This window comes from Narcine bancroftii, chromosome 2 (assembly GCF_036971445.1).
Source record: "Narcine bancroftii isolate sNarBan1 chromosome 2, sNarBan1.hap1, whole genome shotgun sequence".
NCBI lineage: Eukaryota > Metazoa > Chordata > Chondrichthyes > Torpediniformes > Narcinidae > Narcine > Narcine bancroftii.
In genome coordinates, this window is record NC_091470.1 from 286,347,380 (window position 1) to 286,375,118 (window position 27,739).

General features: G+C 41.1%; 1 protein-coding gene across 9 annotated transcripts in view; it reads left to right on the plus strand.

The window, feature by feature from the left end:
- The window catches only part of stau2 (staufen double-stranded RNA binding protein 2), a 327,674-nt gene that overhangs the window by 295,724 nt on the left and 4,211 nt on the right, over nt 1-27,739 (plus strand). For 8 of the 9 annotated variants that reach the window (XM_069921207.1, XM_069921210.1, XM_069921211.1 and 5 more), the window contains one exon: nt 25,875-25,963. In XM_069921207.1, coding sequence (XP_069777308.1) covers nt 25,875-25,963 — 89 coding nt within the window. Of the gene's footprint in view, nt 1-25,874; nt 25,964-27,739 lie in introns of those variants that run through there. The other variant, XR_011352225.1, reaches the window with a different exon arrangement.

Consider the following 27,739-nt stretch of genomic DNA (forward strand, 5'->3'; position numbering starts at 1 on the left):
TGGCTGAACTTGATTTAATGTTGAACAATTTCCCCTTCAACTCATTTTCTCCAAATTGAAGGCGTGGCGATATCATTCAAGTGGGCCAAAGCTATGACTGCCTTTCCACTGGGTTGCATCTCTCAGACCTATTGGGGAACATTTGTTCAACTCTTTTTCCATTCCAATGGTGTTGCTTCCAGCACTCAGACTGAACTGAAACACTTCATTCCTTTTTGCTGCTAGTTTCCATTCTACTTACTCTTCTGACTATCCCCATTTTGGATCTGCCTGCTCTTGGCTTAATCCTTGAAGAAAGTACCTCCAATGGGAAATGTGAGACCAGCATTCCTCCAGCATTTCTATGTGTTTTACGACAATCTCAGCATCTGCAGACTTTTGTGTTTCACTTCCCCTCTAATTCTTTCTTTCCATTGGGAGGCTGTTTGACCACTGCTGCTTTAGCCTGCTATGTTCCAGTCAGAGTTCTTCAGTTAAAGCCACTTGCAGCTCTTTACTGATGCATTTTTGCTGAACGATTTCCACTACAATGATTATCATGTTTTTTTTCCCAAACCTGGCCTTGGCACATTGATGTGAATGAGTCTCAGACTAACAAGCTTCCTTCTCATTTTAGAGGCCATTTCCATGGATATAACTACCTCACGTTGGTGGGGCAAGAGCAAGTGAAAACAATGGGTCTGTCTGGATGATTGAGTTCATACATCTTGGGTAAAAGGTAGAACTGGGCCGTGCAGAAAAGGGAAACAATGAGATTGGAGGCCAAGGGATGGAAGTGACCAGAGGTGATGAATTTGGAGAGTTCTTATGTGATTTGTACCTTAGAATCTATATGCTGTTTAGTTAGTTTGAAGTAAAGCATGAAAGTCTGCAGACACTGTGGTTGAAGTAAAAACACAATCCTGAAGAAATTCAGCAGGTCAAACTGTACTTTATATACCAAAGATAAAGATACATAACCAACATTTTGTACCTCAACCGTTTATTAAGGTATGGAAAAATGTTGGTAGGCGCCTGAACAAAATGATAGGAGGGAGGGGTGGGGTAGGAGCACCGTTTCAAAGGCAGGAGGTAATAGCTGATAAGGGAATAGGGAGGATATGAGAACCGTCATCTGGCCTCCGCCTTGCTGAGATCAGACGACAGCTCTCAGACACCTCTTCCTGCTTAACCCTTGCATCGAACCCCAGCACAGCACATCAAGCCACCATCTCCAAATTCATCACCTCTGGTCACTTCCATCCCTTGGCCTCCAATCTCATTGTTTCCCTTTTCTGCACGGCCCAGTTCTACCTTTTACCCAAGATGTATGAACTCAATCATCCAGACAGACCCATTGTTTTCACTTGCTCTTTCCCCACCAAACTAGTATTGTCTTACCTCGACTCTATCTTTTCTCCCTGGTCCAATCCCTCCCCACCTTCATCTATGATATCTCACATGCCCTCCATCTCTTCAGCGACTTCAGATTCCCTGAACTGGAATCCCTCATTTTCACTATGAACATCCAATCGCTTTATACCTCCATCCCCGATACAGAAGGTCTCAAAGCCCTTTGTTTCTTTCTTGACAAGAGCCCTAACCAGTCACCCTCCACCACCACCACCCTCCTCTGCCTGGCAGAACTTGTCTTCACTTTTAATAACTTCTGTTTTGACTAATCTCAATACCTTCAAATCAAAGGAACAGCCATGGGTACCACGTGGGTCCTAGCTACGCCCGCCTGTTTTGTGCTTTGTGGAACAATCCATGCTGCAAGTCCTCACAGGCAAGGCCCCTCAATTCTTCTTCTGCTATGTTGATGACTACATCGAGCCTGCCTCATGCACCCGTGATAAGCTTGTCAACTTTATTCACTTCACTACCAACTTCCGCCCCGACCTCAAATTCACCCGGTCCATCCCTGACAACACTTTCCCCTTTTTTGGATCTCTCTATCTCCATCTTGGAAGACTAGGTTTCCACAGACATATTTTGCAAACCCACTAACTACCTCGAGCACACTTCCTCACACCCATCCCCTGCAAGGATTCTATTCCTTTCTCTCAATTTCTCTGTCTCTGCCGCATCTGTTCCAACAATGAGGTCTTCCAGTCCAGAATTTCTGAAATGTCCGCCTTCTTCCACAAATGTGGCTTCTCCTCCATCACCATCAATTCAGCCCTTACCTGTATCTACTCCATTTCCTGCTCATCTGCCCCTTCCCCCTCTGCCCCCAGACACAACAAACACAGGATTCCCCTTGTCCTCACCTACCATTCCACCAGCTGCTGCATCCCACACATTATCCTAGGTGACTTCCGCCACCTACAACATAATCACACTATTAAACATATCTTCCTCTCACCTCCCTCGTCCTCTCATCTCTCCCCTCCAATTGCTCCCCCCGGCACCCCATTCACCCCCCCTCCCCCCGGTGGTTGCAGGGAGTGCCACACTTGACACTTCTGACCACACCTCCTCTCCACAGTTTGTGGCCCCATAAATAGTCCTTTCAAGTGAAGCAACGCTTTGTGGCCTTCTGTGCATCGGTGAGACTGGGCGCAGCCTGGATAATCGCTGCACTGAGCACCTTCGCTCCGTCCTCATCAGTGACAGGGACCTCCCAGTGGCCAACCATTTCAATTCTGCGTCTCCACAGCCTTATGCACACCAAAACCACCAGTAAATTCAAGGAACAACTCCTGATTTTCTGTCTGGGCACTTTCCAACTGAATGGCATAAACATTGACCTCTCTGGTTTCTGCCAGCCTACTCTCTGTTCTCCCCCCCCTTCCCTTTTCCCTTTGTCTTCTTTCCCTTAGCTCTCCACCCCCTTCCTTCTCCATTCACAGAGCCATCCCTCCTTCCCTTATCCACATTACTATTTTGATAAGATTTAACTTTCTGCAACATCAGCTAACCTGTCCAGCTGGAAATTTAAATTAAACTCTCATTCTTACGGACAGTGCATTTTGTTTAAAATTATGTTACTTAAATTTTGTTTCCCTTTGTACTCCATTCATTCATGATTTTCATACTATATCTGACTTATCTCTTCCTTCAAGGTCCCACTGTTTCTTGCTCGACTTACAAGGCAAAAGACCCATTAGCTGACAGTCAAGTGAATGTCTGGTTCATAGGTTGCGTCACTTGGTGCTTTCTTCTGCCAAATCAGTGCCTGTGTAATGTGGAGATAGAAAAGCTAAATTAAATAGTATAATTATCTAATCATTCTCTTTCCAAACTTTGATAGAGGATTTAAAAAATGTTAATTAAAATGAAAAAAAAAATTGTTTAATTGCTTAAACTTTGGCTGGCTAGACCCTTAGTTGGAGAATTTTAGAACAGTACAGGGGATTTGGCCTATGATAATGTATGGACCTATAAACATACTCCACAATCTAAAACTTTCCTACCTCACACCCATAACATTTTATTTTTCTTGCCTCCATGTGACTATTTAAGAGTCTTTTAAATGGCGCTATTGTACCAGCCTCCATCATCACTCCTGGCAGCCACTACTCACTGTGCAATAAACTTCCCCAAACTTTCCTCCCCCAGCTCTACACAGATGCCATCTGGTATTTGCTACTGTCACTCGGGGGAAAAGGTGCTGGCTGTCCACCTATCCAAGTCTCATAGTCTTGTCGACCTCCATTAAATCACCTCTCATCCTTCTTTGCTCCAGAGGCAAAAGCCCTAACTCTGTTAGCCTTAGCTCATAAAAAATGTTCTTCATTCTAGGCAACATCCAGGTAAATATCCTCTACACTACACATGTCAAACTCTGGCCCTGCGGGCCAAATTATATTTGGCCCGCAAGATCATATTAAATATATATTAGAGTTGGCCCGCTGGCCGCCGCGCCAGTATAGCGCATGCACACTAAAGGTGAAAATGAAGACGCCGGAGGTGTGGAGGGATCTCAGAGTCCCGAATCCCGGGGATCGGAGCGCCGCACTCAGCCCGCCCGGCTCCCGGACACACAGACGCGGCTGGAGTTGGGGACCATCCTCGCTGGGTCTGCACTTCAGCGGTGACGCCGGACCGAACGTCTCGTTGGCGATGCCTTCCCCCTCGCTCTGTGCGTGGCGGACCCTGCCTCCCGCTCCTTTTGTTGGAGACGAGTCCGGCGCCGTGAGATCGCAGTTTAATCCCTCTCCAACCATGGGAGGGGGGTGGGAGCAACGCGCTCTTCTCAACCAATACCTCCACCGCCCCGGACGCCGGCGTTTCAACGGGGGGTTCGGGTGCCTTCGTCAGGCGACTGACCTGTTGGTCCAAGACAAGGGGAGAGCGTACAAACTTCACACAGACAGCACCTGAACTCGGGTGAACATGGAGCTGCGACCCCACATTCCACATCAGGACTGTGTGTAAGATTGGGAGCAGTGAGATGGAAGCTTATTTTGTTCCTGTGATTTAAGCCTTTCTTGGGGTGGGGGGGTGTCCTTCTCTGACCACTTGCCTAACAATTAACCTAATCAGATTTGGAGTTACCACAATACAACAGTTCTCAACCTTTTTCTTTCCACTCGCGTCCCTGTGCTATTGGGGCTCTGTGATTAGTAAGGGATTGCTTAAGGTGGTCTGTGGGTGGAAAGAAAAAGTTTGAAGATCTCTGCTTTAATCATCCCTCATTGACTCGTCATGTGCACGGATTCAGACGCTAAAGGAAATGGGCCAATGACAATGACAATGAAAGAGTTTATCCAAAACTATTATTAAACATTTATTTTAATAAGAAAAAGTTTAACATTACATATGTTGAAAGAAGAGAAAACATGCAGATGTTGTTGAAAATTTTCAATAAATATTTAGTTCGGCCCTCGACTTAGTCCAAGTTTTTAATTTTGGCCTTCCGTGAATTTGAGTTTGACACCCCTGCTCTACACCCTCTTCAAAGCTTCCACATCCTTCATGTAATAAGGCCATCAGAAGTGAACACAATGTCCCCCAACTAATGAGGACCAGCATACCATAGATTTTCTTAACTACCCCTATCAGCCTATGTGGTAACCTTGTGACATTATGGATTTGGACCCCACTGTTCTTCCACATTGTTAAGAATCCTGCCATTAGCCATGTACTCTGCCTTCAAATTTGCCCTTCCAAAATTCATTACTTTACTTTTCTGAATTTAACTCCATCTACCACTTTTCTGCCCAACTCTGCACCCTGTCAATATCCTGTTGTAACCTATGACCTTCTACGCAAACTTACAGATCTATCCCACTACTTCTTCATGAGGTCATTGATAAAAATCACAAAGAGCAGGGGTCCTAGAACAGATCCCTGAGCAATTCCAATAGTCACTGACCTCCAGGCAGTATGCGTTCCATCTACTACTACCCTCTGCTTTTTGCAGGCCAGCCAATTCTGAATCCACACAGCCAAGGTTCCAGAGAGCCCGTGTCTGATGGCTTTATGAATAAGACTACCATAGGGGACTACCCAACATATTAATGGCATCGTGAAGAAAGCACATCAGTGCCTCTACTTCCTTAGGAGTTTGTGGAGGTTGGGTGTGACACCGGAAATCCTGGCAAATTTCTACAGAGGTGTGGTGGAAAGTGTGCTGACCAGCTGCATCACAGTCTGGTATGGGGACACCAATACCACTAAGTGTAAAGCCTTCCAAAAGTGGACACAGCCCAGGACATCACAGGCAAAACCCACCCCACTATTGAGAACATCTACAGGGAACGCTGCCGTCAGAGAACAGCAGCCATCATCAAAGACGCACACCACCCAGCACTCGTTCTGTTTTCGCTGCTGCCATCAGGAAAGAGGTGTAGGTGCCAGAAACTCACACCACCAGGTTCAGGAACAGCTACTACCCCTCCACCATCAGACTCCTCAACGACAAATTCAATCAGAGACTCATTTAAGGACTCTTACTTGTGCACTTAATTCATTTTCTTTATTATTCTCTCTGTATTGCAGAGTCAATTTATTTACATTTGTTCTCTGTTTACAGCTGCGTACAGTTTTTTTTTTGCACTACTAGTTAGTGGTAATTCTGCCGCTCCAGTAGGAACAAGAATCTCAGGGTTGTATGTGATATCATGTATGTACTCTTTTTTTTTTCGAAACTTTATTTATTAAATGTCATGTATGTACTCTGACAATAAACCTGAAACCTGATCTTGTCAAATGCCTAACTAAAATCCATATAGACCTCATCTATCATCCTACCTTCTTCAATTTCTCAATTATCCTCAGAAGGGAGGAGCAAAGGTCATTGGCGTGAGGAGCTATGTGCTGGTAAATAAAGTAAATTAGAAAATGTAGGGAACGCACATCAAATCAGTAATATTTCATCAGAATTTAGTTTTGCTACAAGCCTGCAAGACCAAGTTGCATAAGATATTGGTGAGGCCAAATTTGGAGCATTGTGTGTAGTTTTCGTCATCTAACTATGGGAAAGATAACAAAAAAATAGAAGATTGCAGAGAAAATTTACTAGGATGATGCCAGGACTTCAGACTTCAGGTTAAGACTTAATTCCTTGGAGCATAGAAGAATGAGGTATAGAGGTATTTGATAGAGGTATTTAAAATTATGAGGGGGATAGACAGAGTAAATGTTGGTTGGCTTTTTTCTCCGAGGGTAGGTGAGATACAAACCAGAGGGCATGGGTTAAGAGTGAAAAGGGAAAGGTTTAGGGGTACATAATGGGGAACCTCTTCACACAGAGATTGGTGGGAGTGTGGAACGAGCTGCCATCTGAAGTGGTGAACACGGGCTTAATTTTAAGATTTAAAAAGAATTTGGACAGGTGCATGGATGGGAGAGGTATGGTGGACTGGGTGCAGGACGGTGGCAGAAAAATGGTTCGATACAGACAAGAAGGGCCAAGGGGGCCTGTTTCTGTGCTGTAATGTTCTATGGTTCTAACTCCTGAAGAAGGGCTATGGCCTGAACCATCAGCTGCCATTAACTTTGCATGGATGCTGCGTGACCTGGTGTCTTCCTCCTGCACTTTTGTGTATTGACTATTTATAATCTATCTTGTTTATATTCGAGTAAAACACTTTTGCAGTGCCCTGCTTTTGGCTGGGGATAAGTGAAAATCTTTTAAAAGGTCAGGAAGCCTTTGAATTGGCTGATAAACCTTAAGAGGTTTTATTCTCATGTCCACAAGTTGCTTGTAGACGTAAACCACATGTGCCTAGTGCGGTGAAATGTGTTTGTCAGTTCTTGAATGTGTATCTAGATGGAGGAAAAGCATGGTCTTCTCAGGTAGCCCCACTCAAGTTGCATTTCTGCTGATTCATCATTGACCAATATCAATACTGATTATGGCACGATATTTTAACTTCCAGGGTCTGAAAGAGTCTTTGTTTTTATGTTTGGCAGAAGTAATGACAGTACAAGAAGAATAGTCCATGACTTTATTGATGTATCTGCGAAGAAACTATTCAAAAAGAGAGCTTTGCAAAACCCCTCAAAAGAACCCACATTAAAATGATCTTGTTCACTAACCTTCTATGTTCCATAGAGTTTGATATATTTATTAGAATCCCTTTATGTGGTATCTGTTGGGAATTCTAAAGAAATGTTTGTTAACAATAGATTCTGTCAACAAGTGATGAGCTCTATTTACAAGTGGACTTTTCCTATCCCAGTGGTTTTGTTTCTCTTTTACCATAAAAGGAGGGTATCGTGCATCGGTATTATCCGGTTCTCTCTCTGTGAAAGTTTTTCATTTGACAAGCATAGGCTCGGTTTCTGTGATATGACACCTGATGACGCTGCACCCACATGAGTGGAATTGATTTCTATCTCTCTAATCTGCTAATTTTTCACTGACAGTGACAAAATAAACGCTGGAATTACACAGCAAATGAACAGCTTCAAAGCTACAATTTCATTGACAAGAAAACTTCATAGGGCTAACCAGTTCAAAGTGACATAAATAAATATGGAGTACTTTACAGATAACCAACTACAGAAAATAGCCAAAGGGGTTATGGAATGAGATCTTTTTAAAAACTGTAGTAATGAATATATTCTGGTTGAGCCATCAAGGAAATTCTCAGGCATGTTTCAAGATGAAAAGTTGGCTGAAATAGCTTCAGGACAGAAGGGAACATAGTGAATAGGAAGACCTTGTCAGAAATCAAAGAAGACATACACGATTTCCATCTGTACACATTGACCTAGGTATTTGAAAAATTGACTCGCCAGCACCTGAAGATTGTTCTGCCTTTCTTTGAAGGACTTGCAGACTAAAAATAGAAATATCAGATTGTGAATGTAGAGGTTTGTTGACATAAGGAGGTCAGAAATGAATAACAGTAAAGACTTGGCTTTATATAGTATCTTTCATATTTTTAGCAGGCCAAGTTCACTTTACACCCAATGTAATCCTTTTTATTTTTCAATATTTTTATTGGATTTTACAGAAATAGTACACAAGTAAAAGCCATTAATCAAAGGTAATATATAAAAAGGAGTATACAGAAAAAATTGTTATATAAGAAAAATAAAGCTGTTATATATAAACTCAATATAACAGTCAAACAGAAAAAAATGTAGCAAACATTTAAACAATTACAAGATATGGCTAATTGAAAAAGATTTTTTTAAATTAACTATTATACTATGAATTCTAACCTCTTCCCTTCAGAAGTTATCTGGTAAGTATAAATAATTTCACTACCATTAAAAGAAACCACAAACTCGCAAAGCAAAATCCAAGTGATCTTATAACTTATGAAAATAATTGATAAAAGGACCCCATAAATTTAGAAAATTTAAATCCGTTACAATAGAAAAACATTGATTTTTTTTCCAAAGTCAGCCTTGCCGTCATATCAGATAGCCATTGAGTATAAGTAGGAGGGGCAGCAGCTTTCCATCTCATCAATATTGAATGTCTAGCAATAAGTGAGGTAAAAGAGACTACATGGGATTGTGACATGGTTAAATTCAAATCAGTTGTCTTAATTAATCCAAAAAGGGCAATTATAGGATTCACATTGAGAACTAAAGATAAGGGACAAAAGATATCTTCCCAAAAAATGGAAACATATGTAACAAAGTATCTTCTTCAGTCACATTTCAAGGAAGCGTTAGAACAAAATTTAGCCAATTGAACTCTAGAAAAGTAAGTTCGATGTACTACCTTAAATTGTAAAAGCGAATGTCAGGCACACAAAGATGAATTTACTAATTTTGATAGTAGTATCCGATAATGAAAGTTGAAGATCTTGCACTCATATTTTTTTAAATCTTATCGAGGGAATTAGCCCTTGACTTTAATAATAAATCACAAAGAGGACTCGGAGGCATGGTGCTTTTCTCATTCTTTAATACCATCAGACTAACATGGCTACTGACAAACAGATATATATATAAATATATATATATGTGTGTATGGAGGGGGGTGGCATCATGACATGGGTGTCATGATGGACAGCAGGGCGGCCTTATACCCAACACACTTTTCTCCCTGTGCAATAAATGTTGAATGGGCCACCTCTAACTACCATTACTACATCGGGCCCAAGACTACTAGTGAGAATTAGGATACATATACTGAGTGATTATTATATGGAAAGGAACTTAATAATAATTCTGGAACATAGCCTTTAAAGCACTCAGGTGGTCTTCTTTCTCTCTCAGACCCCCTCGTTGTGGCATGCTCGACCGATATTTGTCCAGGGCTGTTCTGGGTGGGTCCCATAGATAGTCAGATCGACAGCGACTGCTGGCCTTCGCTAGCCTCTGGGGTTCTACGTGCTGGACTGCTTGTTGCAGTTACTGGAATGCTTGTCTCCGTCCCTCCTTCACTCAACCCAAGGGGTTGAATTGCCACGGCAGGCCACCACAGGTCTGGTTCTACCTCCTCCAGGTCGTGAGGTAGTTCGTGCACTTTAGAGTCAGACAATGGTGGCAATTGGTCAATGTGTCGTTTTCACACTCTGTCTCCCACTAGAACAGAGTATGAACATGAGTCTTTGTATTGTCTGTAATCTTGTGCCAGTACTCTCTCGCTCACCTCCAGTGTCTTAGGTAAAGTTTGTGGTGATGTGGATTTTTCTAAATGGAGGCCGAGATCAGAGAGAACTGTGGGTAGTCTACTTCAATTCTGTTAGGGTGCATTTTCTGGTAGAATGAGGTGTGTTTCTATACCCCAATAGGAAATCTGCAATTCCGTGAGTCCAGGAGGTGTTTATGAGCTTTTGATTTTCATCGCCTTTATGAATGTTTGCTCAAAGCATTCGGCCTCCCCCTTAGTACATGGGTGATAGGGTGCCAACAAAATATAACTGATATTGTTGTTGCACATAAATTTCTTTAAATGTTCTGATGTAAACTGGGGTCTATTGTCCGTGACCAATTCGTGAGGTAATCCTTATGTGGCAAACATGGCCCCTAGCTGTTCAATTGTAGAATCGGTTTTGGTATTTTTCATATGCGTAACTACTGGCCATTTGGAAAGTCTCTCCCATGAATGGCCCCGCAAAGTTTTTGTGAATCCAATGCCAGGGTCTGGAAGGCCATTTCCATGGATTGGCCTCAGCCTGTGGCATTTTTGGCTGCATTGACTGACGTATTTGCATTCTCTCACTGTTGTTTTAATGTCTGTCTATTGATGATCACCAAACGTGGATCTGGCCAGCGCTTTCATTCATACTGTTACGAGCCCAGAGGACCCCAAAACCCAGCAGCAATAGAAATTCACCAAGACGAATGGTTATTTAAACAAAAGTTACTTTTAATTATCTTTAAACATGAAAACAGGATCAAACTTTATCTTATTACTATTAACTTAACTTAACCTCTTTTGAATTCTAAGCGCATGTGCATGTAATATGTGTGTAAGTTTAGAAAAGTTCTTTGATTCACAGTCCAGTCTCACTTCTCACTCCTCCAAGTTCACTGGTTGCAGGCAATTCTTATTCTGTGCATAGGATTTAACATTTACGAATTTCACCAAACTTTGGTGCCTGAAAGGTAAATGGTTACTGCTCAGGAAGGTTCTTGTCGGTTTTCAGAGAGATATTTGTTGGTCACTGGACACAAACTGATCCCTTCTAATCAGCCACGTCAGTGTCTTGCTGAAGAAATTTGCCCCATCAGGGTTTTCCAGATTATAACCTCTTTCTTTCAGGTCACCACAGAGTTCCTTTTTGTTTCTCTTTTGTCAAGTGAAACAATAGGCAGCCAGTCCTCTCCTCTTGTATGGACCACAAGGACTTTGACCAGGCTGAACTAAGAACTCACAATCCATCTTCAAAATGGGGATTTTCCACAAGCTTGCCAGCTTGTCATGTTTTAGTTCCAACTGCTGCTGCTCAACTGTAGAACTGAATTCTCTCTCTCTGTCTCTCTGTCTCTCTGTCTCTCTGTCTCTCTCTCTCACTCAAAGAAAAGCCTGTTTGACTCCCTCTGCTTGCAAAACCACATGACTCTCTTAGAATAGCAAACTGCACTCACACAGCCTGCAGGTCTGGACCTAATCCTCCGAGTTCTTTCATCTGTTGCTTTTCAAAACAATAATTCATTAGTGAAGCCCTTTGGGCACTCTTCAAAGTTTTTGCAAAGGTACTTGGTTTATGTTTTACCTCATAGTTGTATGTGGCTAGTAGTATGGTCCATTCTGGCTGCAGCTAATATTATTATCCCTTTGTGTGGACCCAGAATCAAACGTAGAGGTTTGTTGTCAGTGATTAGGGTGAAATTTTTTCTGTAAAGATACTGGTGGAATCTTTTTACACCATAAATTATTGCTGATTCTTTTTCCAGTTGTGCGTAATTGCATTCACTTGCAGTTAATGTCCGCGAAGCATATGCCACTGGTTGCTCGCCCTTCTCTGTGATTTGGGACAATACTGCTCCCAGTCCTACTGGTGAAGCATCAACAGCTAGAGTCTCTTCCTTGTTTGGGTCGTGGTGGATTAGAACCTCATTTGTTGACTTTAATATTTCCATTAGTTGATCAACTATGTTTTTAGTTTCTGTATTCCAGTATTATTTTTGATCTTGAGTAAGTGGTTTAAGGGGTTGCATAGTGTAAACATGTTAGGGATATGTTTCCAATAGTGATTTATAAGCCCTAGTAAGGACTGTAATTCCGCCTTGTTGGTTGGATATGGGGCTTTGCAAATGGCTTCTGTGGCTGTTGGATCCATTCATATCCCCTCCTTGTTGATTGTTCTTTCTTTGGCTTGGCTTCGCGGACGAAGATTTATGGAGGGGGTAAAAGTCCACGTCACCTGCAGGCTCGTTTGTGGCTGACAAGTCCGATGCGGGTCAGGCAGACATGGTTGCAGCGGTTGCAGGGGAAAATGGGTTGGTTGGGGTTGGGTGTTGGGTTTTTCCTCCTTTGCCTTTTGTCAGTGAGGTGGGCTCTGCGGTCTTCTTCAAAGGAGGTTGCTGCCCGCCAAACTGTGAGGCGCCAAGATGCACGGTTTGAGGCGATATCAGCCCACTGGCAGTGGTCAATGTGGCAGGCACCAAGAGATTTCTTTAGGCAGTCCTTGTACCTTTTCTTTGGTGCACCTCTGTCACGGTGGCCAGTGGAGAGCTCGCCATATAACACGATCTTGGGAAGGCGATCACTGAGGGCAGCACGAAGACAAACTTATCCTGTCGTAATCATGTTGTAGTCTGTTTAGGATCTTTTCAAGGTTTTCAAGTGTTGTCTGTTGTTTCGGCCCGTGATGATGATATTATCAAGGTAACATCCCACTGCTATTCCGTGTAGTCATTTGTCCATTGTAGCTTGAAAAATTGCAGGTGTTGCTGAACTTCTGTATGGTCTGTGTGTACACACACACACACACACACACACACACACACACACACACACACACACACACACACACACACTGTGTGTGGCAGGTTAAGCTCACTCCTTTATTAGGGCTGGAAAGGCTGCTTTTATACTGTTCAAGTTCCCGCCATTATTGCTGATTGACTGAGTCAACCATATGAATAACAATAGAGGGCGGGAACATCTATGCATATGAATGCCCTTCTTCCCCAGCCTGTTTCTGCTGAGTTAGCTGGGCAGCTTGACCAATGCCATTTTAGGGCTGTTGGTCTGATGCTGCCCCAGCTTCTAACCCCGCCAGTTCGTTGTCCTGGAAGTCGCTTTAGCGATCTTTGTCCATGTCACACTGCTGCCACGCGATGTGCCGGCCCGATCTCCGCAATTGCGGGCTGCCGCAGTCACATATTTTCTTGATTCTTCGTCCAACTCTATTTGTTAGTTCGCCTGTGACAAATCCAGTTTTGTGAACTTTTGCCCTCCATTTAGTGCTTGAAATAGTTCTTCTGCTTTGGGCATGGGGTGTTCTGGTACTTTTAGAGCCTGGTTAATGGTGATTTTGTAATCACTGCAAATGGAAATCTCACCGTTTCCGTACAGGTACGATGGGGGCTGGCCAATCACTGCATTCTATTGGTTCTATTATGCCTTCATCTTTTAATCTATTTAACTCAGCTTCAATTTTTCCTTTCATTACAAATGGAACTGTTCTGGCTTTGATGTACTTTGGTTCCACATTCTCTTTTAATTGCAGTTTGGCTTGAACCTTTTTGATCTTTCCCAACCCTTGTTCGAAGACCACGGTTTGGTCGTTGAGGTTCTGGTTGAATTCTGGCTGGGTGTTGTCTTCGTGGTTTATACTCATTATTGAACCGATTTCCAGCTAGTCCAGAGGAATGTGTTGCAGCCAGTTTCTTCCAAAAAGTGCTGATCCCTGGGTATCTACGATGTAGAGAGATAGTGTGTTTGCTTGTTATTGATTGTATTGTTCCTTGACCGTACATTTCCTAAACACTTTACTATTGTATCCCGTAACAGATCTCAGTGTTACTTCAGTTGTTTTCACCGGAAGGTGTGGTAGCAAGCGTTGCTTTAAATATAATGGCATTAGACACTGCAGCCCCTGTGTCGAGCTCCATTTTCAGAGGTTCATTGTTTATTTTCAGTTGAACATAAATTGCTGTGCTTTTTTCGTTTATCTTTTGGATGTGTAAGATTGCAGCTGTTGCTTTGGTCGTTGTCGGGGCTTTCTCTCTCTCTCTCTCTGTTAGTGCTTTGACCAAGGTTGGATGGTTATCAGCATTTGAATGCAGCTCCATTTTATTGTTTTTTTAATTGGACATCTCGATTTGATGTTGTTTTTGTTACAATGGTGGCATTTGGAATTTTTGAAGAAACAGTTTTCTGGGCAATGATTGTACTTCCCGCAACAGAAGCACCGATGGCAGGAAGGCCTCCTGACCGGAAGGTCTTGTTGGGCCACATCCAAATTTTTGTCTGCCATTTCTGAGCTGTAGGCAGTTCTAAGTGATCAAAAGTTACTTCGACGGCCATTGTCAGTATTTTCTGCTTTGCCTGCTGATCTGCCAACCCCGTCATCTCAAAGTGCTTGGGTCAGAAACTGCTTGAAGTTAAAGTCCTTGGACAGTTTACGTAACGCTGCCAGGTATTCACTTACTGCCTCCCCTGGCATTTGTTTCCTTTCATAGAATCGTTCCATTTCTGCCATAACCGGTGGTCTGGGGCTTAAGTGGTTCCCCAATGCTGTGCATAACTTGGTGTATGTCTTCGTCCCTGGGTCTTCCTGGGACAGCAAAGGTTTAAGGAGATCAAATATTTTGCTGCCCATTATACTGAGAAATAGGGCACATTTTCAGTTTACCAGGGCTTCAATAATATTATGGGCTATACCGTTCTACGTAATTACCCCAACTTTCATCTGCTTCATTGAATTCTCCAAACTTTCCCTCCACCATCTCAGCGCACTTTCACTTTGATCTTTTTGCAGGAACTTGTGAAGCTTGTTTGTTAGTCACCTTTTACCTTGGCTTCCTTCCCCCAGTTGGTGCATGGAGCACACATAGCGTTTGTTACGTTCCTCATCGCCACTGTCGTGTATGCACTTAACACAATGAGGACTCGGAGACGTGGTGCTTTTCTCATTTCCTTAATACCATCAAACTAACATGGCTGCTGACATACAAGAGATATATATGTGGGGGGGGGGGTGACATCATGACATGGGCGTCATGATGTACAGTAGGGTGGGCTTATACACAACATATACGTAGCTGACATCAACTTTTTTTGATTCAGTTTAAAATCACAGATCATCTTTGTAGCATTTATAACAAGGTCTTGAAGAAGTCTCGACACTACAAGAGTTCAATAATCTCCTAATTTGTCAGTACCTGAAGAAATAATATTTGGGAAGTTTAAATTTAAGAGATAGTTGTTCGAATGAAGCTAAATTATTATCAATAAATAAATCTTGAAAAAATTTCTTCAAGCTTTCTTTATATGCAGATGATTCATTCTGTTACTGCTTCACCAATTCAGTCAATTTTCAGGTTATAAACTAAATCTACTGAAAAGCGAATTGTTTGTATTGAACACTTCTGGCTCTTTAGATAATGCCCTTCCTTATAAAATAGATAAAAATCAATTTAATTACCTAGATGTAACTATTACTATAAATTATTATCATTAGTGTAAAGAGAATTTTCTTACTTTAATGAACTATGTTAAGAAGTCTTTAGCTCAGTGGTCTCCGTTCTCGATACCCTAATTGGATGAATTAATGTTATTAAGATGAATATCTTACCCAAGTTTTTATATATTTTTCAGGCTGTTCTTGTTTTTGTTCTCAAAACTTTTTTTAAATTCACTTGACTCAATTATTTCCTCATATATTTGGAAAAAAAAAGCATCCTTGTTTTAGTAAAGTTTTCCTTCAAAACCTTAAAAAGAAAGGTGGTTTGGCATTACCTAATTTTAGATTTTACTATTGGCAGCTACTAGTAGGTGTATCATTTTTTTGGATTCGTTGTAAGGATAGAATGGATGCTTCCAATTTGGGTTCGTTTAGAAATTTACTTCTCTTATTTCGATACTTGGAGCGCCATTACCTTTTTCTGCTTCCAAATTATCTGATAATTTTGTTGTTAAGCATACTTTAAGAATTTGGTTTCAATTTAGACATTTTTTTGGATATCATGGATTTTTACTTGCCAGCCCTATATTGATTAATTCTTTTTTTCCACCTGCTATGCAGGATTCTGCATTTCGTGAATGGCTTCAGTTGGGTATCCAATCTTTTCAACATATAAATCCCTTTTGGAGTTTTGTCACCGTTGAGCTGTAGGAAATATAGATGTCAATTTATGGTTTGCTTCTGTATTGTTGATTGAGTGATAAGCATTGGTCAGACAGGTTAACACTCTTTCCTCGCTTCCAAATGGTGCCAAACTGAGACGCTGTCATAGTTGAATCTTTCAGGGAAAGGGCAGGATTTCTGACAGTGTATCACATTATCAGTACTAGAGAGGAGTGTCAGCTAACTTTTTTGTACTCAGTTCTTTAGAGTGTGACTTAAGTCCTCAGTTTCCTGTTTCAAAAATTAGAATATTAACCATTAAACCATGATTGTTCTCTATAATAATTTGACAAATTTGTACACTCTTGTGTTAACCTTTGCTCCCTCAGTGCAGGTTCAAATCCCAACAAACATTTCTAATAAGCTCAGAGAATGCACATTTATCAATTTTTTTTGCAGAGGGGATAGTTTTGCAGGATGGTTTATTGTGGGCAGTATATTTAACAGTTTCTTTAATGCATGCCAACAGTTTCTCTAAGATTCAGGCTACTTTTGACCCAGCATGTATTTGTATTTTACATGGGGTTCTTCCCATTCGTCTTCATGTAAACACATCAATATAATCAACTATTTTATTCTGCTTCTCCTTTAATCTGTCCATTCATTACAGGAAGAATGTGGAAGCTTTAGAGAAGGTGCAGAGGAGATTTACCAGGATGTTATCTGGATTGGTGACCGTCTCTTATGAGGCAAGGTTAACATAGAAGTATAAATGTAGGTGGGTAGATTAGTCTGTTTGGAGATGACACTAAGATAGGTTGAGCTGTGGAAAGTGTAGAAGGATGTCAAAGAATGCAAAAAAGATATAGATCAATTCTGGATACAGCAGAGAAAAGGCAAATGGAGCTTAATAAGACACCTGTGAGGTGTTGCACTTTGGGAGATCAAATGTAAGTGAAATGAATACAGTTAAAATGGCAGGACTTTTTTTGGAGCAAGGAAGGATGAGAGGTAACTTAATAGGGGTCAAGAAAATAACGAGAGGCAGCACATTTATCCTAGGGCAACAGTAGCAAATACCAGAGGACATTTATTTATGGTGGGGGCAGGATAGTTTAGGGGAGACGCTTGGCTGTTTTATTTTACACAGAGAGTGGGTGCCTTGAATGTACTACGAGGGATTGTGATGGAAGCTGATACCATCAGGGCATTTAAAAGACTCTTAACAGTCACATGGAGACAAGAAAAATAGAGGTTTATGGGTGTGAGGTAGAGAAGGTTTAGATCATTAAATAGGTCGGCACGACATTGTGGGCCGAAGAGCCTGTACTGTTCTATAATGTTCTATTTACCTCACCAATTATTTGTCACACTGAATTCAAGATATATAATAATATATAATAATTCTCTTCTAAATTCCCTATAAGATTTAACAATCACAGAGGCCAGTTCTTAAAGGGAGATACTCCAATGCAAGCAGTGCTCTTCCAGCTACTGGGTAAGAGTGTTACTGAATGAATGGATTCTGCAGAACTGCAGTGATGTGGTGTGGAAGAGTGCTCATCAGGTCAAAGGAACCTGGACAAGTTGGTGCAAAATAATGCTCACAGAGCCCATTTTTTAACGCATGAAGAGTCTCATATGCTACAACCTGGAACATATAGCATAGGACTCTTTCTAAAAATATGAGTGTAGTCTATGTGTGCCTGCACTGTGGGGAAGGAAATAGAAGTGCCTACTCTGCCAGCTTCTATATGCTTAAAGAAAGGTAGATGAAGTCCATTGCATTGAGTTTGGACTTGGGTTAACCTAGTTAAAACGGCATGTGGCACCTAACTGCAAGATGTGGCAGATGTGAGCAATGAGAAAGATCTTGAGGCCACATATCTGAGTGTGACAGTGAACAGAACCACCGGGAACAAAACTGTCTTGGCACGTGTGTATTTTGAGTTTATACAAACGTTAAAGAATGCAGTTGGATTGTGAGCCTTTAATATAACGCAGTTTCAGAAGAATCAGTAATAGTAAAACCTTGTTTTCTGAATAAGTAACAAATTTCACTTTTCAAGCCAATGAGATATTGCAAATTTTGCAGTCCTCTGCTATTGATGTCACACAGAGATTTGCACCAAAAATAGGTGAAAGGATCATTAAAAACTATCTGAAAAGTTCAAATTTTCCAACAGCCACTTGGTTAAACACCCAGAAGGGCATGCAAATATGCTCCACTGCAGGTTAAGTCAACTCTACAGGGACTGTTTTTTTTTGAGTTGTGCATATGATAGCACATATAAGGCATTTTGACAGGCATACAAAAAGACAGGGAATTCAGACTTCTGTATCTCCAAACACAAAAGGGTTGTTCCCAGTGTTATGGGGGGCCCTTTTATGATGTTAGCTGCCTTCTTAAGTCAGTGCCTCACATAGATGTGTTCAATGCACAGGAGATCAGAGCCTTTGAATTTATGTGGGGCAGGTATGTCTTATAAATTTGAGTATATTTGAGTGGTGGCAAGGGCAAGGCAATGGATGTTGTCCTCGTGGACTCCATTGATGCATTTGACAAGGTACATCATAACCGGCTGATTCAGAAGGTATGCGATCCACAGTGAATTAATAATTTTGATCCAGAATTCACTGACTATAGAAAACAGATAGTGGTGGAAGGTTGTATTCTGGGTAGAATCCTATGATCAGCTGTCTTCTGCAGAGCTTGGTGTTGGAAGCCCTGTTGTTCATGTTATGTACAAAAGTAGATGAGTAGATTAGTCCATTTGGAGATGATACTAAGATAGGTTGAGCTATGGAAAGTGTAGAAGGATGTCAAAGAATGCAAAAAATATATAGATCAATTCTAGATACAGCAGAGAAAAGGCAAATGGAGCTGTGAGGCGTTGCACTTTGGGAGATCAAATGTAAGTGAAATGAATACAGTTAATGGCAGGACTTTTTTTGAATATTTTATTTTTGATTTTTACAGACTCAACAAGCCATAAACAAATCATCTTTATATATATCCCATCTCTTTACTTCCCTCCCCTTTACAATTGATGGCAAGATTCTTTAAAGCATTTATGTGTAGAATTGTTCAAATTTTTAGCTCATTAAAAGTGGACACACAATTTGATAGGCAATAAAAAGGCATTCTTGTTGCAATGATATAAATGTTTGATAAGACCACACTTGCAGTATTGTATGCATTCTTGGTTCTCCCATTTTAGGAAAGATCTGGAGGCATTGGAAAGGGTACAGAAGAGATTTACCATGATGCTGCCCAGATTAGAGAGGGTGAGCTTAGGGGAGCAGATGGACAAAAACTAGAAGTCCCAGCAGTTACTGTGCAGAACACTTCTAGTCACAAATCTTCAGTCAGAGAAACACCTCTCCACCAATATCCTTTGTTCTTCGATATCCAAACCAATTTTGAATTAAATTTACAAAGTCACCATGAATCTCATAGAGCACTTCAACACAGCACAGGCCCTCGATGTTGTGCCAACCTATATATTCCTTCCCCCAAAAATCTGAAACCCACCTTACCTCGTAAACCTCTATTTTTCTTTTATCCATGATCCTATCTAAGAGTCTTTTAAAAGCCTCTAATGTTGGAGCCTCCACCACCACAACTCTGTGTAAAAAAACAAAAATCCCTGTTGTCTCCACTAAATTTTCCTCCCTTCAGTTTGTACAGATGTCCTCTGGTGTTTGCTACTCCCACCCTGGGAAAAAGGCTCTGGCTTGTGTCTTGTGTCTTGTGAGTTCATCTTCTGGAATAGCCTACATTGAGGGATCTTGTTAAATGTCTTACTTAAGGCCCTATCCTCGTCAAAAAAGTCTTAGGGTTGTAAGACACGACCTTGCCCCACAAAGCTCAGATCAGCGCATGCTTTTCCAGATATTAGTTGATCCTATCCGTAAGAATCTTGTCCAATAGCTTCCTCATCATTGATGTAAGGCTCACTAGCCAATTATTTGCTGGAATATCCCTATATGCTATAAGAAACTTTGGTTGAGTCAACATCATCATTCAGGTGACCTGCCATTTGGTGTGGATGATCATGGCCTTCCAGCTGTCACGATCTCTGACCTTGTGAATTGTAGTTGTTTCTTTCTGTGTTCTTCTTCAGTGAAGGCTCCATCTTTGATCTGAGACTATAGTCAATGTTTAGTTCAAGGGAAAAAATACTGAAGTGGTTTCCTGTTGCGTTCTTCAGTTGCAGTTTCCATACTGGGCAGGTAACCATGGCCATTGACAAGCAGATTCATCTACTCAGCGTTTTTAGTTTTACAACCATAATTGCAATTTGTAGAATCTACTTGTAAAAACCAACCATCATCTGCAATCCATGGCTTCACGTGACCCTGAATGGGAAGTTGAACAGGTGCTACACCTTGCCCAAGGGTGACCTGTCGGCTATTGGATGGAAAGAGCGCCTTACATCTCCTTTTGCTGAGCAATTGCGCAGCACCGACACCTAGGTTGGGCCATACGTGTATAATTCTGGTGGTCCCGATACAAGAAACCTTGGAAAGGGTGAGTAAATATTACAGAGTATGAGCTACAAAGAGATTTTGGACAAACCTGCTTCGTTTCTCTAGAGCTTCAGAGGCTTGAGAGGAAGACCTGATGGAAATTCATAAATGTAAGTTATTAGAGGCTTTGAATTCAGGATCTTTTTCCTTGTGGTAAAAAGTGGGCAGGGAGGGGATATTGTTTAAAGGAGATGCAAGGGGCAAGTGTTTTAGCCTGGAACAGGTGACCAAGATAAATACTGAAAGCAGAAACAACATTCACATTTAAGAGGCTTCTGGATAGATACATGAAAGTGCAGAGCCTCAGTTTAATCATGTCACGTAGGTGGAAGCGTATGTTCCTCTGCTGTCCTGTTCTCTGTTCCATAAAGCAAAAGGTTTTTTATATTATGTTAAATACGGAAATTGAATTTTACTTCCTTCCTCTGTCACCCATGATAAATGCATGACAAAAGGCCATTTGCTGTTTCCAATAACATTATTAGAAATAATTAAATAAGCTATTGTTAACCACTAATTTTTAATTGAAATACATCTCTAGGTTGTGAAATACCAATATTAATATAGCTACGTAATTTATACATAATATCATAGTGGAAGTGATTCACTTGTGAGACAGACACAAAGTCTGCAGAATTGAGGCAAACAACACAGATTACAAAAGAGGAGATTCTTGAGGCAAATCCGCAAGAATCAAGGTATTCCCTCGGTCCTTAAGGGAGGTTAATGCGGGAATTGCAGGGGCTCAGCAGAGGTACTTAAAACCTCCTTAGTTAATGATCTGGATGACAAGGTGATAAATTGGATTAGAAAGTTTGCAGATGACACAATAATTGGAGGTGTTGTGGACAACGAGGAAGGCTTTCAAAGCTTGCAGAGGGATCTGGACCAGCTGGTAAAATGGGCTACAAAATAGCAGATGGAATTTAATGTACACGAATATGATGTGCTACACTTTGGGAGGACAAACCAATGCAAATGGTAGGACACTGTGGAGTGTGTGAGGACAGAGAGATCTGGGAATACAGATACATAATTCCTTGAAAGTCTCTTCGCAGGTAGATAGGGCCACAAATAGAGCTTTTGGGACATTGGCCTTCATCAGTCAAAGAATTGAGTACAGGAATTGGGATGCTATGTTGAAGTTGAAAAAGACATTGGTAAGTCAAAGTTGGAGTATTGTGTAGTTTTAGTCATCTACCTTCAGGAAAGTTATCAACAAGATTGAAAGAGTGCAGAGAAAATTTATCGGGATGTTGCCGAAACTTGAGGAGCTGAGTTATAGAGATCAGTTAGGACTTTACTCCCTGGAGCATCAAAGAATGAGGAAAGATTTGAGGGAGGTTTACAAAATTATGAGGGCAACAGACAGAGTAAATACATCAGCCTTTCCCCATTGAGGTTGAATGAGACGAGAAATGTTTAACAGGAACATTAGGGGGAAGTTCTTCACTCAAAGGGTGGTGAGAGTAATGAACAAGCTGTCAGCAGAAGTGGTGGATGCAGGTTCAGCTTGGATAGATAGTAAAAGTACACAATCCTTTACCTGGACATCTAAAATCCAAAAAGATCCAAAATCCGGCATTTTTTTTCCTGGTGCTGGTAAAGCGGAGGGAGAGAGACAGCAGCACGACTAGGTTGTGGGGGAGAGAGAGAGACAGCAGCACGACTAGGTTGTGGGGGAGAGAGAGAGACAGCAGCGCGACTCAGGTGGGTGGGGGGGGAGAGAAGGCAGCACGACTCGGTGGGCGAGGGGGAGAGAGGCGCCAGCGCGACTGGAAGAGGGTGGATACGACACCACAATTCGAGTGGGCTTAAATCTGGGGCAGCTGGCTTTTGTTCTGAAATCCGGAAAAATCCGAAATTTGGAACACACTGTTCTGGATAAAGTATTGTGGTACATGTTTGAATGTGAGGGGTATGGGAGTGGTGCTTTGGTCCAGCTGCAGGTCAATATAACAGGCTGAATAACAGTTTGGCGCGGATGAGATGGGCTAAATGTGACTGTTGTTTCCGCTGGCTGAATAACAGTTTGGCGCGGATGAGATGGGCTAAAAGCTCCGTGTCTCTGCTGTAGTGTTCTATGAGTCTCCGACAGATAAATAGAGCCTTTTTTATTGTTCTCATTGTCTTTTAATTTTTTTTTCTTAAAAAAACTTTCATGATATTTTTTCCATATTTTTAAAGAGAAATAGATTCTCGGTAAACCAGGGGCAGTAATTTACTGGGGATGCATGGAATGCAGAGTTGAGTGTTCAGCTAGATAAACCGTGATCTTACTGAATGACAGAACAGGCTCATTTCATATTTTTCTGGACTTAAATTGTGATCAATTGACCTTGAGAAGGCATCAAATTCACTTCCTGGTCAATGTTCATTCCAATTAATGATTATTGTAGCAGTCATGACACACGTAGAAGCAATGAGGTTGTGGAGACTTGCCCATGCAGCTTCAGTTATGACTGTACATGTTCATATAATAATGTTATAAGACAGATCATTTTGTTGTGAACATAGAAAATCTCTATTTTTAGTAACTCAACAAATACTTACTTTGGGAATGTTTTGTTATGTTAAAGGTACAAAGTGATTCAGAGGAGCGGTATTAAATCATATTTAACACAAAAGGGGATATTTGAGCAGCTGACTAAAAGTTTAGCCACTGAGGTCATTTTTTTTAGGTTTACCTTAAATGCAAAAAAAGGAAGTTGAGACGTTCAGCAAGGAAATGGTGTGGCAGCCAAAGGCAATGACTGGCCACATTGATGTAATTAAATTTTGGATCAAAAAAGTGAGGTAGGGAAGGGATTTGAAAATGCATAAGACAGAGACTTTGCTCAACTCAAAGCAAATTTAGGTCAGCAAGAACAGAGCTGGTGGGTGAACTGCACTGGTTTTGACCTGCATGTCCTTGTTGGATGACTTGAGGGTTGTAAAGCAGCAGTAGAATGGCTAAGTAGGTGGTACCTTAGTCAAGTCTGTCTGAGTGGTAGATGAGCTGAGGTATTTATTGTTCTTTCTCTTTCAGGGACATATTGTGAAATAGTTTTTCTAACAATCAGAATAGCTTTGCAAGCTTTCTTACTTAATTTTAGAAACAATCTTAATCTATTAAGGACTTAATTTCATAAAATGTCTCAGATCTTAAAAGGTAATATTGATTACAATTAATATTTAAAAAAAAACAAATTGTTGCATTACCTATTATAAACAGATAAATATATTTGGGCAAAACAAAGCTTGCAGAAGCTTTAAGTCAAGTTTATTGTCGTCTGATTCCACTAGTACAATCCGACAAATCAGCATTCTCTGGCCCTCAGTCCAAAATATGCTGACACATAACCAGATAAAACACACATATACACAAAATATATGCAGGAGAAGTATTCATATACACAATAAATAAATATTGTTTCATGAATATGAGAGTCTTGGATGGTTAGTATGAGCAGTTCCTTTGGTCATCCAGCATTCTCACTGCCCACGAAAGAAGCTGTTCCTCAAGCTGGTGGTGCTGGCTTTGATACTCCTGTATCTCATTGCCCATGGGAGCAGCTGAAAGATGCCATGTGTAGGAGGAAAGGGGTCCTCGATGATTTTGTATGGAACTCTGCCATCAGAGAAGTACCAGTAACCATCAAGGATCCACACCACCCGGCCAGTTCTCTGTCCTTGTTGGTGTCATTGAGAAAGAGGTATAGGTACCACAAGACTCTTACCGCCAGCTTTAGGAAATGTTGCTATCCCTCCACCATCAGGCTCATAAACAACAGAATCAAAGACTAATTTAAGGGCTCTTACTTAGCACATTTTTTATTTTTAATATTTATTTTTCTATATTTGCAGTCAGATTGGATAGATTTCTTTCTTTGTTTATATTTCTCTCGTTTGTACAAGTATCTTTCTTGTCGAGTACATTTTACAGATTAAGATTTCAGATTTATTGTCAGAGTACATGACATCACATACTGTTTTTCCTACAGGCGTGGCAGAATTACTTCTAATTAGTAGTGCAAAATAGCTGTACACAGTGTATATATGTAAACAAACTGTGTAATACACAGAGAATAAAAAAAAGAAAACCAATAAAGTGCACAAGTAAGAGTCCTTAAATGAGTCTCTGATTGAATTTGTCATTGAGGAGTCTGATGGTGGAGGGTAGTAGCAGCTGTTCCTGAACCTGGTGATTTGAGTCTGCAGCACCTATACCTCTTTCCTGATGGCAGCAGCGAAAACAGAGCTTGTGCTGGGTGGTGTGGGTCTTTGATGATTGTTGTTGCTCTCTGACGGCAGCGTTCCCTGTAGATGTACTCAATAGCGGGCAGGGTTTTGCATGTGATGTCCTGGGCTGTGTCCACTACCTTTTGGAGGGCTTTACGCTCAGGGTCATTGGTGTTCCCATACCAGACCGTGATGCAGCTGGTCAACACACTTTCCACCACACCTCTATCCTCTGAGATAGTGACTCCCAAGATCTTAAAATTGCTCACCCTCTCCACTTCTGATTCCTCAATGATCACTGGATTGTCTACCTTTGGCTTTCCTTTCTTGAAGTCAACAATCAGCTCCTTGTGCAAGGTTGTTGTTGGTGCACCATTCAGCCAAGTTTTCAAGATCTATCCTGAATGGTGACTCATCCCCTTTATCCAAATTTGTAGATGGTGTTATTGTCAAACCAAGCCTCATAGGTATAAAGTGGGTAGAGCAGGGGGCTAAGAAAACAGTCCTATGGTTCTCTGGTACTGATGGAGATTGTGGAGGAGATGTTCTTGCCAATCTTCACTGATTGTGGTCTGGAGGTAAGGAAATCCATGATCCAATTACACAGTGGACTGTTAACTTGCAGGTCTTGAAGTTTGTGGATCAGTTTTGAGGGGGTGATGGTGTTGAATGCCAAACTGTAGTCAATAAAGAGCATCCCGATGTATGCATGCTTGCTGTCCAGGTGTCCCAGGGATTTGTGTAGAGACAGTGAGATGGCATCTGCCATAGACCTTTTACTACGATAGGCAAACTGGAATGCATCCATGTCACTGCTCAGACAGGAGCTGATATGCTTCAACACCAGCCTTTCAAAACACTTCATCACTGTTGATGTAAGTGCTACTGGTTGATACACTACCAACAAGTATAAATTCTGCCTGGCCCACAGGAAAAAGAATCTCAGGGTTGTATGTGATGTCATGTATGTACTCTGACAATAAACCTGAACTTGAACTATGTGATATTTACAGAGATTTGTTTTTCGTTTGACAGGCAGCTTTAAATGCCTTGAAACAGCTATCTGAACAAGGACTTGACCCAGTAGAGGGTGGAATCAAGGTGGAAAATGGATCAATTGAAATGTAAGAATACTAATTTTCAGTTAATTTTTGAACTGGATAAGAATGTAATATATATGTGGGAAGCGTATCAAAGGAAAAGTGGCAAAACAGCCTAATTTGATAGAATTTTGATAACTGAACAGGTAGTTAACAGATCTAATTCAACATTCAAATGTACAATTATTATGGTATCAAAATGCAAAACCTGTAGGTTCTCAGACATTATTGTTGGTGTCAGCTGTGATTCATTTGGTAGCATTCTTGTTTGAGAAAGAAGGTGAATACAAAAAAAAATTACTATTGTGGCAGCCAGGTGTTAAGGCCCTATCCACTGGAATTACTGCCCCATCTCTCCACTTCCCTAACTCACTCTCCTGCCTAGTTGCCAAGCTTAAGTCATTCAACCCAAATATCATTTTGAGTTGCTCAATGAATGTAAACACAAATCCTAAACTTTTACCAGGATGTTACTGCTGCTCTACTTCCAATTGCATTCTGATCTGGTCTCCTTATGGGGACTCCGAGCATTGACCTTGCACAGGTTCAGCAACATATGTCAGGGAGAAACAACTCCAAGGGAGTCAGGTTTATTTCCAGTAATATTCTAGTCTTGAATTAACTGAATAATTCAAACATGTTGCATTTTAGTCAAATTATTCTGTGATAGTTTTGAATATTTGTTCAGTGTTTGAGCATCCATTCCTGGGCGTGGAGGGTGACTCATGACTGAGTGGGTTGCTATCAATTTCAACAAAACTATGGCCAGCCAATTAGGATCCAGCTTCAGGACCAAATTGACGTTGCAACAATATTGGCAAGGGAAGCTTGCACAGTTGCTGTGCCCTGTGTTGGAAATCTCATGATCGTATTCTGCAGAGGAGGGCCATGATTTTGTATCCAAGCAATATGTATCCGTCATTCAACATCAGTAAAACAAATCACATGGTCACTTCAGATTATGTGCAGCTTGCTTACCATGTTTCCCATCGCTGTGACTGCACTTATTAAAATACTTCATTATCATGAAATTAAATTTCTGTCAGTCAGATCCCAGAAGATGAGAGGATTTTAAATGTAAAAATGTTAAATTTAGCATGGTTACAGGCCCTCAGGCCACCCGAATTAACCTACAACCCCCATACGCTTTTGAAGGATGGGAGGAAACCTGAGCACCCAGAGGAAATCTATGCATACAAGGGACGAACATACAAAATCTTTAGATTCTAATATTGTTCCTTTGTTTAAGGGCAGCTGGGATTCAGTCAGGTAGCTCTAGTTTGCATCAGTAATGAGGAAATTAAGAGTAAATCCAAAAGAACTGGGTTTATGTACATTTGGAAAGATGGGGCTGATCATGGATTGGCTTTGTGCAGAAGCAAATCCTGCTTCACAAATTTGACTCTTTTTGAGGAGGTCACCAAGATTGATGAAGGAAGTGGGATGTCATTGTCTGCAAAGACTTTGGTTAGGAATTTGACATCCCGAGCACTGGATTGATTGAGACGGTTAAGGCACAATATGAACAAAGGAGAGCTTACTACCTGGATTCATAATTGACTTGGTGATATGAAGCAGAGGGAAATATGCTTTTCTGATTGATATTCCACTGGTCACAGACTTCCATAGTAAAACCCTTGTTGTTTGTGAGAGCTATCAATAACTTGGATATGAATGTAGGTGATGTAATGAGTAAATTGGGAAATGATATGAAAGTTTCCAATACTGTGGCTGGGAAGGTAATCCAAGGCTACTACAGGATATAGATCAGAAAAAAGTAGAAGAGAATTGGCAATTTAA